At 39.5% G+C, this 15,441-nt stretch overlaps 1 protein-coding gene across 11 annotated transcripts in view; it reads left to right on the top strand.

The window, feature by feature from the left end:
- Window positions 1–15,441, top strand: part of ARHGAP32 (Rho GTPase activating protein 32) — a 307,961-nt gene that overhangs the window by 78,186 nt on the left and 214,334 nt on the right. For 2 of the 11 annotated variants that reach the window (XM_077964652.1, XM_015116094.3), the window contains exon 1: window positions 8,411–9,791. The exons of the other annotated variants lie outside the window; for them this stretch is intronic. In XM_077964652.1, the coding sequence (XP_077820778.1) occupies window positions 9,634–9,791 (158 nt within the window). In that variant the 5' untranslated portion in view covers window positions 8,411–9,633. Of the gene's footprint in view, window positions 1–8,410; window positions 9,792–15,441 lie in introns of those variants that run through there. 11 annotated transcript variants of the gene reach the window in all.

Here is a 15,441-nt window from a genome sequence, read left to right as displayed (position 1 = left end):
ATTGTAGCTCACTGTAGCCTCAAACTCCTGTGCTCAGGCGATCCTCCCACTTCAGCTTCCTGAGTAGCTGAGTCTACAGATGTGCATCACAATGCTTGGCTAATTTTTAAATTTTTTTATAGAGATGGAATCTCGCTCTGTTGCCATAGTTGGTTTTCAACTCCTGGCCTCAAGGGATCTTCCTGCCTTGACCTCCCAAAGTAGTGAAATTACAGGTGTGAGCCACTGCACTTGGCTGTGTTTTTGTTTTTTTGTTTTCATTTAACCGCTACATGTAAATGTTGTATTTTAGTGGCTGTTTACTTAGAAAAATCATCACTGGCTTCAGGTTTTATTTAATAATTATATACAGTAGTTTTGATTTATCTGTAGATATAAATAGTAGAATCACACTCTGTAGGGTTTTCTGATTTTTTTTTTGGTTACAGATATCAGGCTCTAGGGCAGTGGTTAAAAATTGTCTGGAGGGCTCTAGTTAGGTATACTGTTATAGTATTTTTCTACAATATTTACATGAGATGATGATTATAGAATGTATAATAATGAAAGGTCAGTGATCCAGTGAAAGCATAGGCTGAGATTATATATTTGTTGAAAGCAGTTTTCTACATTAATAAACATTACATACTTTTCAAACTTGAATAGCAGAAAGTATACTTATAATCTTTGCTTATTACAGTGAAAGATACAGGACTCAAAAACAGAAGACCATGTCAGTTGAATTTTGAGAGTTCTCATTCATACAGTTATGAAATTTCCACTTACTGTCACTTATTAAGAGCACTGGAAATGACATGTTGAATTGTCTTTTGATCTGATTTTATATGTACTTACTTTGTAATCCTTGTATTAATGTGATGAAAGAAGAATATGAATTTCTGTTGTAATTGTTAATTTGCCATACTTCACATTCATGGAAGGAATTCAGATAATTAGAAAATAACTTAATGGCTTAATAGGGACTTCTTATTTTTTAGATTAATACTCTCTTTTTAAGAATAATAAAAATTACAGAATGATTATGTTTTATAAAAGCCAGAGATCAAAGATTTTTTTTCAATTTTTCTGTAATCACGGTAATGAAAACATTTTATGATTCAGGGACAATAATGATGACAATGACTATAGTTTATTGAGGACTTTGTACTGTGTACTACTATAGTTTCATTATATGCATTGTTTCTATTTTATACATTAACATCATAAGGGTATTTTTTTTTTCTATTTTAGAGATTACCATACTGAGACTCAATTTAAGTTGCTTGTTGTATGGTCCATTTTTATGCTGCTGATAAACACATACCTGAGATTGGGTAATTTATAAAGAAAAAGAGGTTTAATGAACTCACAGTTCCATGCGGCTGGGGAGGCCTCACAATCTTGGTGGAAGATGAAAGGCATGTCTTACGTGGCAGCAGACAAGAGAAAGAATGAGAACCAAATGAAAGTGGTTTCCCCTTGTAAAACCATGAGATCTTTTGAGACTTATTTACTACCATGAGAAAAGTATGGGGGAAATCACGCCCATGATTCAGTTATCACCCACTGGGTTCCTCCCACAACACATGGGAATTATGGGAGTTACAATACAAGATGAGATTTGGGTGGGACACAGCCAAACCATATAATTCTGCCCCTGGCCCCTCCCAAATCTCGTGTCCTTACATTTCACACCAGTCACGCCTTCCCAACAGTCCCCCAATGTCTTAACTCATTTCATCATTAATTCAGAAGTCCACAGTCCAAAGTCTCATTTGAGATGAGGCAAGTCCCTTCTGCCTATGAGCCTGTAAAATCAAAAGAAAGTTAGTTAACCTCCTGGATAGCTGTTCCAAATAGGAGAAATTGGCCAAAATAAAAGGGCTACAGGCCCCATGTAAGTCCAAAATCCAGTGGGGCAGTCAAATTTTAAAGCTCCAAAATGATCTGCTTTGACACTGTGTCTCACACCTAGGTCACACTGATGCAAGAGGTCGGTTCCCATGGTCTTGGGCAGCTCTGCCCCTGTAGCTTTGCAGGGTGTACAACCTGCCTCCTGGCTGCTTTCACAGGCTGGCATTGAGTGTCTGAAGCTTTTCCAGGCTCACAGTGCAAGCAATTGGTGGATCTACCATTCTGGGGTCTGGAGGACAGTGGTCCTTTTCTCACAGCTCCTCTAGGCAGTGCCCCAGTGGGGGCTGTGCATGGGGTCTTCAACCCCGCATTTCCCTTCTGCACTGCTGTAGCAGAGGTTCTTCAGGAGGGCCCTGCCCCTGCAGCAAATTTCTGCCTGGACATCTAGGTGTTTTCATACCTAGGTATGAAATCTAGGTAGAGGTTCCCAAACCTCAGTTCTTAACTTTTGTGCACCTGCAGGCTCAACACCATATGGAAGCAGGCAAGGCTTGGGGCTTGCACCCTCTGAAGCCATGGCCCAAGCTGTATCTTGGCCCCTTTTAGCCATGGCTGGAGCAGCTGGGACACAGGGCACCAAGTCCCTAGGCTGCACACAGCAGGGGGGTCTCTGGGCCTGGCCCGTGAAACCATTTTTCCTCCTAGGCCTCTGGGCCTGTGATGGGAAGGACTGCCACAAAGATCTCTGACATGTCCTGGAGACATTTTCCCCATTGTCTTGGCGATTAACATTAGGCTTCTTGTTACTTATGCAAGTTTCTGCAGCTGGCTTGACTTCTCCTCGGAAGATGGGTTTTTCTTTTCTATTGCATGGTCAGGCTGCTAATTTTCTGAACTTTTATTCTCCGTTTCCCTTATAAAACTGAATGCTTTTAACAGCAACCCAGTCACATCTTGAATGCTTTGCTACTTAGAAATTTCTTCTGCCAGATACCCTAAATCATCTCCCTCAACTTCAAAGTTCTGCAAATCTCCAGGGCGGGGCAAAATGCCACCAGTCTCTGCTAAAATATAGCAAGGGTCACCAGTACTCTAGTTCCCAACAAGTTCCTCATCTCCATCTGAGACCACCTCAGCCTGGATTTCATTGTCCATGTCATTATTAGCATTTCGGTCAAAGCTATTCAACAAGTCTCTAGGAAGTTCCAAATTTTCCCACGTTTTTCTTCTGAGCCCTCCAAACTGTTCCAGCCTCTGCCTGTTAACCAGTTCCATAGTTGCTTCCGCATTTTCAGGTATCTTTACAGCAGTGCCCCACACTACTGGTACCAATTTACTGTATTAGTCTGTTTTCATACTGCTGATAAAGACATACATGAAACTGGGTAATTTATAAAGGAAAGAGGTTTAATTGACTCACGGTTCCACGTGCATGGGGAGTCCTCACAATTACAGCAGAAGATGAAGGAAGACCAAAGGGACATCTTACATGGCAGCCAGCAAAGAGAGCATAAGAACCAAGCGACAGGGGTGCCCCTTATAAAACCATTGGATTTCATCAGACTTATTCACTAGCATGAGAACAGTATAAGAGAAACCACCCCCATGATTCAGTGTCTTCTACCAGGTCCTTCCCACAACACATGTGAATTATGGGAGCTACAATTCAAAATGAAATTTGGGTGGGGACACAGCCAAACCTTATCACTTGTCTAAGACCACACTATTTGTAAATGACAGTTGATATTTGAGTCTAAGCTTGTTTGACTTCAAAATACAGTACCTCCATTTCTGTTTTTTCTGGTTTTATAAGAACAGCTTTTTGAAAGTGATTTTTATTCATATACCTTGCAGTGGCGATGATGTATTTTTAAGATAGCCATTTTAACTTTTTTATAGAAATATCATTTAGCTTTTTTGAACAGTTCAAAGTTAGATCTCCCTTTGAATACATGTGTTTAATGAAGCTAAATCTACTCTAACATGAAATGTTCAATTTTCTATTCAAGTAGACCTTTTCTGTTATGTTTAAAGTTACCTGTAGAGAGTCATGTTAAATTACTTGGATTCTTTGTTTTTGATGTTTTAATGAAATAAAATTGCCGTGGTATGTATAAGACTTGTTTCCCCTTTAGATACAGTTGTGAATTAAAGCAAATCTCAATATATAGTGATACAGAATACATCAGCATTCCATAATAAAGAAGGAAACAGTTTTTTCAAAGTTAATTATTTCAGTGGAGGAAACACCTACAAAAATGATTGTTACAAAATATCTAAATTTTGAATGAATGCATAGATAGTATAAAAATGAATAATGGGCCGGGCGCGGTGGCTCAAGCCTGTAATCCCAGCACTTTGGGAGGCCGAGACGGGCGGATCACGAGGTCAGGAGATCGAGACCATCCTGGCTAACAAGGTGAAACCCCATCTCAACTAAAAAATACAAAAAATAACTAGCCGGGCGAGGTGGCGGGCGCCTGTAGTCCCAGCTACTTGGGAGGCTGAGGCAGGAGAATGGCGTAAACCCGGGAGGCGGAGCTTGCAGTGAGCTGAGATCCGGCCACTGCATCCCAGCCTGGGTGACAGAGCGAGACTCCCTCTCAAAAAAAAAAAAAAAAAAAAAAAGAATAATGATGAATGACATTTTTACATTATGTATATTGTGCTTCATACGTTTGGAGGAAAATCTTCAGTCATTGGAAATATTTTAGAAGGATGCTTGCTTAATTTTTCTTTCTGATACAATTATATGATATATACATATAAATTACACAGAACACACATATTCACATTTAGAATACAAAATTTGCTGATAAATTTTATATGTATATTTAGATTCATATTCATGAAACAGTCTGTGGACAAAGCTTGGTGCCCAATTAAGGAGACATTATTGACCCTTTGGCTATGTGCCATGCATTGTATTGAACAGTTTTGAAAAAAACAGTTATAAGATTATGATGGGAGAACAGGAACAATGAAAGAGGCATCAAGATCTTGGTCCTACTGCTTTGCAGTTGTTTTGCTGTGTGATATCCTGTCCATACCCCTCCCCAATAGTGAACCCAAATGTATACTGCATTCAGCCATGTAGATACAGGTATTGGGTGTAGAATTAGATGTAGGTCAGCATTTCAGCAGTATCATGGCCCATCCCCCAAAGAAGAGAAAATAAAAAAACTATGAGATCAGAGACATCTAAGCTAATGAGTGGAATGTGGACCAAGATGCAAACCACATAGTCTTCCCACAGAAGTAACATTTCATATGGTGTAGTTAGGTTTGGATTTTTGAAAAGTATTTGTATTTTTTTTTGAGATGGAGTCTCGCTCTGTCACCCAGGCTGAAGTGCAGTGACACATCTTGGCTCACTGCAACCTCTGCCTCCCAGGCTGAAGCAATTCTCCTGCCTCCGCCTCCCAAGTAACTGGGATTACATGCATGCACCACCAAGCCTGGCTAATTTTTATATTTTTAGTACAGATGGGGTTTCACCGTGTTGGACAGGCTGGTCTCGAACTCCTGACCTCAGGTGATCTGCCTGCCTTAGTCTCTCAAGTGCTAGGATTACAAACGTGAGCCACTCATCCTGGCCTGAAAAGTATTTTAATGCAAGCTTATGAACTGGATAATTCTGGAGAAATTATTATGCTAAGCCTCGGTTTCTTCACCTGTGATATGATGACTCCTGCCTCATGAGGTGGTTGTGAGAATTAGATGGTTCGTTACGTTTGGGCCTTAATCTAATGCTTGGCACGTAGAATCAGTGCTCAGCATATGCAGTCATCGCTTGGTATTCATGGGGAAATCGTTTCCAGGACACCCTGTGGATACCAACATCTGTAGATGCTCAAGTCCCTTATATAAAAGGGATCACTTATAATAACTAACAATGTAAATGTTATGTAAATAGTTGCCATACAGTATTGTTTAGGGAATAATGACAAGAAAAAGCCTGTACATGTTCAATACAGATGCAATCATCCCTTTTTTTTCCCTGAATATTTTTGATTCAACCAAGAGGTTGAATTCATGGATGTGGAACCCATGCATACAGAACCTGTGGGCCAACTCTGTTTGCTGTGATTGTTACTACTTACCACTGCTACTGGGAAAGTAAGCACTTTTAACAATGTTTCTCTTCGAAAAAATTCATTCTGACTTGCAATGTTTGAATTGTTGCTGTAAGAATGCTTCTTTCTTTGCTGCGGTGGGATTAGGTATTTCCCTTCCCCTCAGGTCCCCTACCTCTTGAAGGCAGAAGATGAGAACCAGCTAGTTCGAAACTACTGCTGGTGACTCCTTTGGTTTAGGTCAAAGACTTCAGCTCTATAAAAGCTTGTTGGGAAAGTGAAGGCTGATCAGGGTTTAAACAAATCAGGAAGAAAAGGAGTTAAAACCACCTTGTGGTCTTCAGCAGTATCTCATCCTCTCTCACACTCTAGTAGCCAGAGTGATGGACTCTGCTATGTTCCATCCCTGCCCCCGCTGCTAACCATCACCTGTTGATTCCGCTGAATTTTCATTTACTACTGGAGAAGGGAACAGAAAACAGAAACACATGTTGATTTTGAATTTAAAAACTTTTTTTTTCTTTTTTTTTGAGATGGAGGTTCTCTTTTGTCATACAGGCTGGAGCGCAATGGTGTGATCTCGGCTCATGGCAACTTCCAGCCGAGGCAGGCAGATCACTTGAGGTCAGGAGTTTGTGACCACTGTGGCCAACGTGGTGAAACCTCTCCTCTCCTAAAAATAAAAAATTAGGCAGGTGTGGTGGCGGATGCCTGTAATCCCAGCTACTCGGGAGGCTGAGGCAGGAAAAACATTTTTAAAAAACTTCCGATGACAGAGTCAAAGCAGAATAAGCCTTGGAAGATGTATACATCAAACTGTCCTTCAGTGTCCTGTGTAAAAATGCCACTCACAGTTCACTTTTTCACTTTTGAAAGCCTCGAAGTGAGAGAAATCAACCATGATAATGAAAGAACAAAAGAATGATTAAAAGGAAAGATGAATAGGATTCATGAAAACACTTTGAGGCCGGGCACAGTAGCTCATACCTGTAATCCCAGCACTTTGGGAGGCGGAGGCAGGCAGATCATTTGAGGTCAGCAGTTCGAGAACAACCTGGCCAATGTGGTGAAACCCGTCTCTACTAAAAATACAACAACAACAACAACAAAAATTAGCGGCTGTGGTGGCACATGCTTGTAATCCCAGCTACTTGGGAGGCTGAGGCGGGAGGATTGCCTGAACTGGGAGGTGGAGGTTGCAGTGAGCCGAGATTGTGCCACTGCATTCCAGCCTGGGTGCAGAACAAGACCCTGTTTCAACAAACCAACCAACAAACAAAACAAAACAAAACACCAGCCCCCCCCCCCCCCCAAAAAAAACACACTTTGAAGGAGCTGGAATTGTTTAGAAGAAAAATAACCAGATTCTTAATGAAATAGTATTTTAAAATCCAATTCTTTACTGAAGGTCATGAAAGATTCTATTTAAAATTAGTTAATATTTTGGTAAGGATTATATGTGCATGACATAGTGAAAAACTATTTTTTTTATTTTTATTTTTGAGACAAATTTCACTCTCGTGGCCCAGGCTGGAGTGTAATGGTGAGATCTTGGCTCACTGCGACCTCCACCTCGCAGGTTCAGGCGTGTCTGTCTTTTATTCCCCTTCTCCAGCTATCTGTTTTCCTCCTTGGAGACAACTACTGTTACTGGTACTGGTTCTCTTCTTCCATAGATAGTCTGCATTTGTTTCTCCTAATTCCTCATTTAAAACACAGACGGTAGCATAGCATACTGCACATACTGTCCTATACTTTTACCCCTTTCTTCTTTGCCTTAACAGTATTCCTTAGGCTTTGTTCCATATCATGACCGGTAGGGCTGCCTTGTTTTTTCATATACTCACTGTGTAGCATTCCATTCTCTGGGTATTCTGTAATTTGTCTAGTTTTCTGTTCCTCAGGAAGTTAGGTGGTCTTCGCTATTCTATTTTGCTACTATAATGTCTACCAGAATGAATGTTCCTGTTTGCCTCTTACTTCTGCTTGTCAAAGTAAAATAATTTCCTGAAAGAGAAATTGTTGGGCAAAAAAGATGTGCATTTAGAATTTTGGTAGGTTTTGCTAAATTGCCCTGAACACAGGTTGTACCAGTTTAAACTCCCACCAGCAGGCATGTTTCTTTTCCCGTGTCCTCTTTCAGTTTGTTAAAACTTCTTAAAAGCTTTGCCTATGTGATAGATTTTTAAAAAATCATCTTATTGTGTATTGTTTTACATTTCCAAGTGAAGTTAAATACTTTTAACATCTTCTAAGTTTATTTTATATTTATCTCTGAATATTTATGTCCTTTGCCTATTTATCTTTTGTGTTCTTGGGCCTTAGAAATTTGTAAGAACTTTTTATATTTGAAATAAATAAACCCTTTGTGATATGTTTCAAATATTTTTTTCTCAACTTGTTTGCATTTTGACTTTGCTCATAATGTTGTTGCTGTTCTTGGTTTAAAAAATTTTATTTGAAAAGTTTTTAAAATTTATATATATATTTTTTGAGACAGAGTCTTGCTGTGTTGCCCAGGCTGGAGTGCAGTGGCATGATTATGGCTCACAACAGCTTTGAACTCCGAGGCCCAGGCGATCCTCCCACCTCAGCCTCCTGAGTAGCTGGGACTACAGGGTACACCACCACACTTGGCTGCTTTTTTAACCCCCATAGAGATGAGGTCTCGCTACGTTGCCCAGGCTGGTCTTGAACTCCTGAGCTCAAGCGATGCATCCATCTCAGCCTCCCAAAGTGTTGGGATTACAGGTGTGAGCCACTGTGCTTGGGTTTTTATTTTCAAACGTGAAAATTCAAGAAGACATCAGTGGATGTCTTTTAAATTTTTAAGTTAATCAGATACAATGGAAGGTGAGGGCTTTGCAGTTTGTTGCTGCTCAGTAAAAGACAAATAGCCATGAATATCCAACAGGTCAATAGTTTCTGTCAACATGGCTCTTTTCTAAGTAACAGTTGTGTTGTTGACAGTCATGGATGCTATATTTCACTCATTTCCCAGCAAGTCATTTTATTGCCACCGTGACTGTTTGCAGTTTAAATGTGTAAAAACTTTGCATGCTTTTTTTTTGAGGTTATTGTCAGCATCTTTGAACGTGTGACACTTAAACTTTTTCTTTCGAGGATTGTGGACAAGCCCAGCTTTTATGTCTCACTCTGGATACTTGAGCAGAGATGCATATGGCAGTCCTTACTGAGAGGAAGGAAAGATGGGTATAATATTGGAAGGCATGAACCTAGGCAGGTCCCTAGAGCATACTTATCTTCTCTACTTATTGTGAGCCTCCTTAACTGTGAGATCTATAACTGTGGTTCTCATGTGCTTGGCCCGTGGATGGTGTTGTTCTTTCTAGTTTTCTGTTTACCTTTCTGGAGTCTGAGATCAAAAAAAGGACACAAATAAAGCTTGCAATTTGAAAATACCTATTTTTAACTTACTAAGTGGAAACTTTGAGAGAAGTCATTATTACAGAATAATTAGTAAAAAATCACCTTCATTTGGATTCTGCTTTTGGTTATGTAGGTCACGCAGCCTAAGGCAGTGGGAGGGTCTAGGTGTCACCCAGTATGGCAGTCAGACGCAGTGACTGTGCTGCCTGTGATTTCCTGTCTGTACCCTGACTGTAATTAAACCAGCACCAGTACCTGTCACTGGGGTACCAGCCACACGTCTGAGTATACATAAGTAGAGCTGAACAGCCTGAATATTGGTGCTTTTTATTCCATGCCTGGAGGTCTAGTTGTGTTTTTCTTTTTTAAATACAAGATGGAGACTGAAAGTGAGAGTAGCACTTCAGGGGATGACAGTGTCTTCTGGTTGGAGTCTGAAGTTACAGTCCAGGTGACTGACTGTGAAGAGGAAGAAAGGGAAGAGAAGTTCAGGTAACTATGGAATTCACAGTTCCTTTGTCCTCTTCACTCCCTACCCCCACCCGCACCCCTTTTTCTTCTCTGCATTTCAGTCTCTTTTCCAATAAGACTTTCTGTTTTCTGGGGGAAGGTTTGGAGCTGAAGGGGGCAGGTTTTGAGTTGTATATAGCACTCCTCATTCCAGAACTTGCCCTGGACTTGTAAAATGCATTTTACATGGCTTGTTAGAACACCAGGAGGAGAAGGTGTTAGACAGGTTTTGTAGTAGCCTTTCAGGAATTTCAAGTAGAGACTCATAATGAACTACTACCCCTTCCTGTATCTGATTTGTATCAAATAGATTTGATCTGAATTTGTATCTAATAGATTTTTCTTCCTCTTTTTCTTGTAATGTGGTGTGTGTGTGTGTGTGTGTGTGTGTGTGTGTGTGTGTCTGCGTGCCTGCCTGCTTTGTTGGCCTTATGCATGGGTATAAAAAATTTTGATTAAGTACAGATTGGTTATTTTGTGACTTTGGTCCTTACCCTTGCCTCTGATCTTATATCTCACACCCCCCCTTCCCCCAAATCTCTCTTGGATTTTGAATCTCTGGTAGTATTAATAACTTCATAATTGAAGTTTTTAGAGGATGCCTCCTGATGAAGCAACTCTCAGTTTAGTGTCAGTGGTGAAGAAAGATGTCTTAACCAGTTTGTGAGAACAGAACCAGTGTTTCATTCATTCTGTTGTACTGTTGCAAATTTTAAGGGACTTTATTCTGGCTTTTCTTTTTCATTCAGAGTTAGCAATTTAATACTTTTAAAGCATCACAAAATCTCTTGATGAAGTTTGAAGTTTGCACTGCATGTCATCACTGCCACTCACGTGCAATTAAACATCTTTTGTAAGTTTACCTATGAGAACTCGGATAGGTGAATATACTATTTTCGTCAGATACTGTCTTTGTGTTTAATGCTGAAAAAGAGTTTCTCCTTTTCTCTAGTCAAAGGATTTCTTTATCCACAAATTTTATTTTTTAAAGTCTAGGTTAAATGATGGAAGGGATTGAATATTGGGAACTCTTGATAACCCTCACTAAATTTTTTACTCAGGGGTTCAAATAAATGAGAAGTATATTTTAAATTTTAAAAGAATAATTTTCAGAGTATAAAAATGAATTATTTTATTAGCATATGATTATTTTTTGTCTGAACTTTCTCATTTTCTCATAATTTTATTTAGCCTTTCAAATTTGAGTAAGTCCCTTCCCTTCCAAGGTCTGCTAATTGTTAGTCACATCTTCTGCTTTTTAATATGGTTTGTGTCTTGCTAACAATGAGTAGGAATAAAGTATTTGTTTTGTTTGTAATAAAACTTTTTGACCTGGTGTTCAAATTGTGGAAGTTATTTGGGTATTTGTCAAAGGAAGAAACCACTTGGAACTTATTTCGTTGTTGTTTTTATAACAAATTTGGTACTGTAATCCTAGATTTACTTGTTAGTCAGTGGGCGTCTCTCTCGGATTTTCTTTTGACATTTAAAAGCAAATTTGTGTAAGACTGAGCTCTTCTTTTCCTTGGGAGTATGTGACAGCATTTTCATTCTGAGAAACTGAGCTAGTGATCTGTTGTTTAAGGAAACTGTGATACCATAGGGCATTTGTCTTCTGTTTATAGTTGTATTTCCTATCTGAATAGCACCATGGCTCTCCTCAATCAGTTACATCTTTGCAATTTGATCTTATTTTATTTACAAATGTAACAATGAGGTGTGGGCAAGGCCCAATTTCATGTAGTGTTTCTCACACATTCAGCAGTGGGGCATGAGGAAATGCGGCAGCAGGGTGGTGTCACAACCTCGTGGTGGCTTCCTGCGAGATGCCTTGCAGGAAAATGGATGTGTGGGTGTGGAAGGGGAAGGGTCGGATAGAACTTGCAGCTGTAACCTTGGGAGGACCAAATAGTAGACTCAGTGTGGTATGACCGTTGTTTTTGTAAAATTAATGTAATAATTTAAAAAATGTCTTAATGTGTTTTTGTAAAAATCTCTGCTATAATACATGTGACACCAAGCTGTCGTATTGGTTACATTTCCATTCACATACACACACACAACTAATGAGATGAGGGCAAAAGGTTGTGCACTTTTCTTTTTCCCTGAATAGCTTCTAAACTACATTTTAAATGCACTCCTAAAAGCCTGCTCTTGTGTAAGTTGAGGCACCATGGCTAAGAGAGTAAAGTCACACCGCACCTAGAATGTAGGCCTCTGGTGCTTCCAGGTGCCATCTGCTTTAGGAGGAAGTACTCTCAGAGACAAGTTAATGTTTGTCCAGTAGTTTTGGAAATAGCATTTATTTTTGGACTCAGTTGGATGAAAGGATCCTTTTTATTACATTCTTGCACTATGGGAAGTTGCCAGTCTCCGTCATGGAGGTAGTTTAAACTTGTCTGCCATTGACTCGCAGATCTCTCATTTTCTGAATCTTACTTGTAGTGTGAAGCTAGTAATCGGTATTATTACCCACCTTGTCATTGTGGCAAAATAATTATTAGACTAGAATATTTAGTCCTTACAATAAAATAGTTCCTAGAGATCATTAGAAAAATCCATCCCTGGATAAGAAGGAGGAATATAAGACAGAAAACAAAAAGCATACATGTTTTAATTCTATCAAGAAAGAAAAATGTTATTTAGAAATTGTTATATGTAATGTACTAGGCCATATATATGCCTAGTATATCATATCTACAGTATATCAGTAACTGCTTATCACTCCTATAAAGCAGGTATCATTTTTCCTATTTTCTCGATGAGGAATTTATGGCTCAGGGAGTCACATAGCCCACATTTGTCATGGTAGAGCAAAGTTTTGCGTGTGGTGGAGCGGAAATTTGAACCCAAGTGTAACTGACTTTGAAAGTGAAGACTAATGAAAGAGTTTCGGGGCTATCTGCTGGTAAATGCTGTTTTCTGCTAACTGATAACTTACAAGAGGCTACAGCTGATATCTCAGTTTTGAAATTCGTTTTTTTTTTGAGGAGGTTATGAGCACCAATGATATATACATTATGTGACCATCCTAAAAATGAAGTGATGAACCCAATAAAGTGACTTTAAAAAAATGTGACCTCAGCTGGGTGCAGTGGCTCACGCCTGTAATCCCAGCACTTTGGAAGGCCGAGAAGGGTGGATCACGAAGTCAGGAGATCAAGACCATCCTGGCCAACACAGTGAAACCCCATCTCTACTAAAAATATATTTAAAAAAATTAGCTGGGCGTAGTGGTGGGCGCCTGTAGTCCCAGCTACTCGGGAGGCTGGAGCAGGAGAATGGCGTGAACCCAGGAGGTGGAGTTTGCAGTGAGTCGAGATTGTGCCACTGCACTCCAGCCTGGGCGACTGAGCGAGACTGTCTCCAAAAAAAAAGAGAAAAAAAGATAAAAAAGTGACCTCTAATACACCTAGGAATCATGAAAGGTTCTAGTTGTTTGGCATTTGAAGGTAGAAATGTTTATCGTGTGGTTTTGTTTAGACTTCCCTAATACCACATTATGGGCTGATAGCCTGGTAAATATGACATATAATTTGAAGCAGCTACAGAGATGATATAGTGTATAATTGAACCATATTTTTGATCAGGATCTGTAGATGCCCAGATCGCTGATCTTCATGTGTATCTCCATTATTAAGGCAATTCATTTTAAGTGACAAGAAACCTCTGACTCTAGTTAAACTGGATTATTTGGTGAACATATTTTAATTTGGGGGGACAGTGCCTTCATTCATTTATAGCATTATGGAACTAATGATACTTCATGCACTTGATTGGTTGGTTGGTTGCATTATTCATCCTCTACCTCAGGAGTTCTCAACCCCTGGACCATGGACCAGTTATCTTATTTGGAAGGATGCCACAAATTAGAAGCTATTGAGACAGTCTAAGTAGGTAATAAGGGTCTTCACTGTGGTATTATACATCTTCTAGGCTCACAATAGCCTTGAACTCCCAGGCCCAGGCTATCAGATCGGATCTAGATGATTTCTTTTAATGGCTCATTTTCCCTGGAAGCCCGTCAAACAATTTCAAGATTTTCTGTTTTTATTACTATGCCTGTTCTTTTATCTTGTGCACAAATCCTTGATATCAGTTTTCCCAGCCAGTTTTAATGATCCCAGAAGTATAGAGAGGGAATATTAACAATTAATTGAGGTTGGTCTTGGTGGCTCATAGCTGTAATCCTAGCACTTTGGGAGGCCGAGGCAGGCAGATCACCTGAGGTCAGGAGTTTGAGACCAGCCTGGCCAACATGGCGAAACCCTGTCTTTTACTAAAAATACAAAAATTATCCAGGTGTGGTGGTGGGTGTGTGTAATCCCAGCTATTTGGGAGGCTGAGGCAGGAGAATCGCTTGAACCTGGGAGGTAGAGGTTGCAGTGAGCCGAAATCATGCCACTGCATTCCAACCTGGGTGACAGAATGAGACTCCATCTCTAAAACAAACAAACAAACACACACAAAAAAACAAAACAGAAAAACCCAATTAACTGTATGTCCATACCAGTATCACACCTAGACCCATTTTATACTGTGTGGCTTTTCAAAGGCATCTCATCTTTTATAACCTGTTACTTATGATGTCAAAAAAGATGTATATTTTGCCCAAAAAGGTATAACTTATATTGCTTTGTAACCTTGAAGAAACATCTAGGATTTACTTTAGCCTGTAAAATGTTATTTTAAAAAATTATTTTTAATTTTGGGGGGTTCCTAGTGGGTGTATATTTTTATGGGGTACATGAGATGTTTTGATACAGGCACACAGTGTGTAATGATCATATCATGGAAGATGGGGTAAGCATCCCCTCATGATGGGGTATCCATCCCTGCAAGCATTTACTCTTTGTTTTATAAATAATCAAAGTTCTTTTTCAGTGTACAATTTTAGTTATTTTTCAATGTACAATTAAATTATTATTGACTATAGTCACCGTATTGTGCTATCAAATACTAGGCCTTATTCATTTACTCTAACTACTTTTTGTACCCATTAACTATCCCCACCAACCCCCCACTATGCCCCCACCACCCTTCCCAGCCTCTGGTAACCATCCTTCTACTCTGTGCATCCGTGAGTTCAATTGTTTTGATTTTTAGATCACACATATAAATGAGAACATGTGATGTTTGTCTTCCTGTGCCTGGCTTATTTCACTTAACATAATGACCTCTAGCTCCAACCATGTTGTTGCAAAGGACTAAATCTCATTATTTTTATGACTGAATAGTACTCCATTGGGTATAAGTACCACATTTTCTTTATCCATTCATCCGTTGATGGACACTTAGGTTGCTTTCAGATCTTGGCTATTGTGAACAGTGCTGCAAGAAAATTGAGAGTGCAGATCCTCTTCAGTAGACTGGTTTCCTTTCTTTTGGGTATATGTCCAGCAGTGGGATGGCTAGATCATATGGTAGCTCTAGTTTTAGTTTTTTTGAGGAACCTCCAAACTTTTCTTCATAGTAGTTGCCTAATTTACATTCCTATCAACAATGTGTGAGGATTCCCATTTCTTCACATTTTGCCGGCATTTCTTATTGCCTTTCTTTTGGATATAAGCCATTTTAACTGGGGTGAGATGATATCTCATTGTAGTTTTGATTTGCATTTCTCTGATGATCG

This window comes from Macaca mulatta, chromosome 14, assembly GCF_049350105.2.
Source record: "Macaca mulatta isolate MMU2019108-1 chromosome 14, T2T-MMU8v2.0, whole genome shotgun sequence".
In the NCBI taxonomy this organism is placed as follows: Eukaryota; Metazoa; Chordata; class Mammalia; order Primates; family Cercopithecidae; genus Macaca; species Macaca mulatta.
Note: the sequence above shows the minus strand (reverse complement) of the source record. Positions and strands in the feature narration are given on the sequence as shown.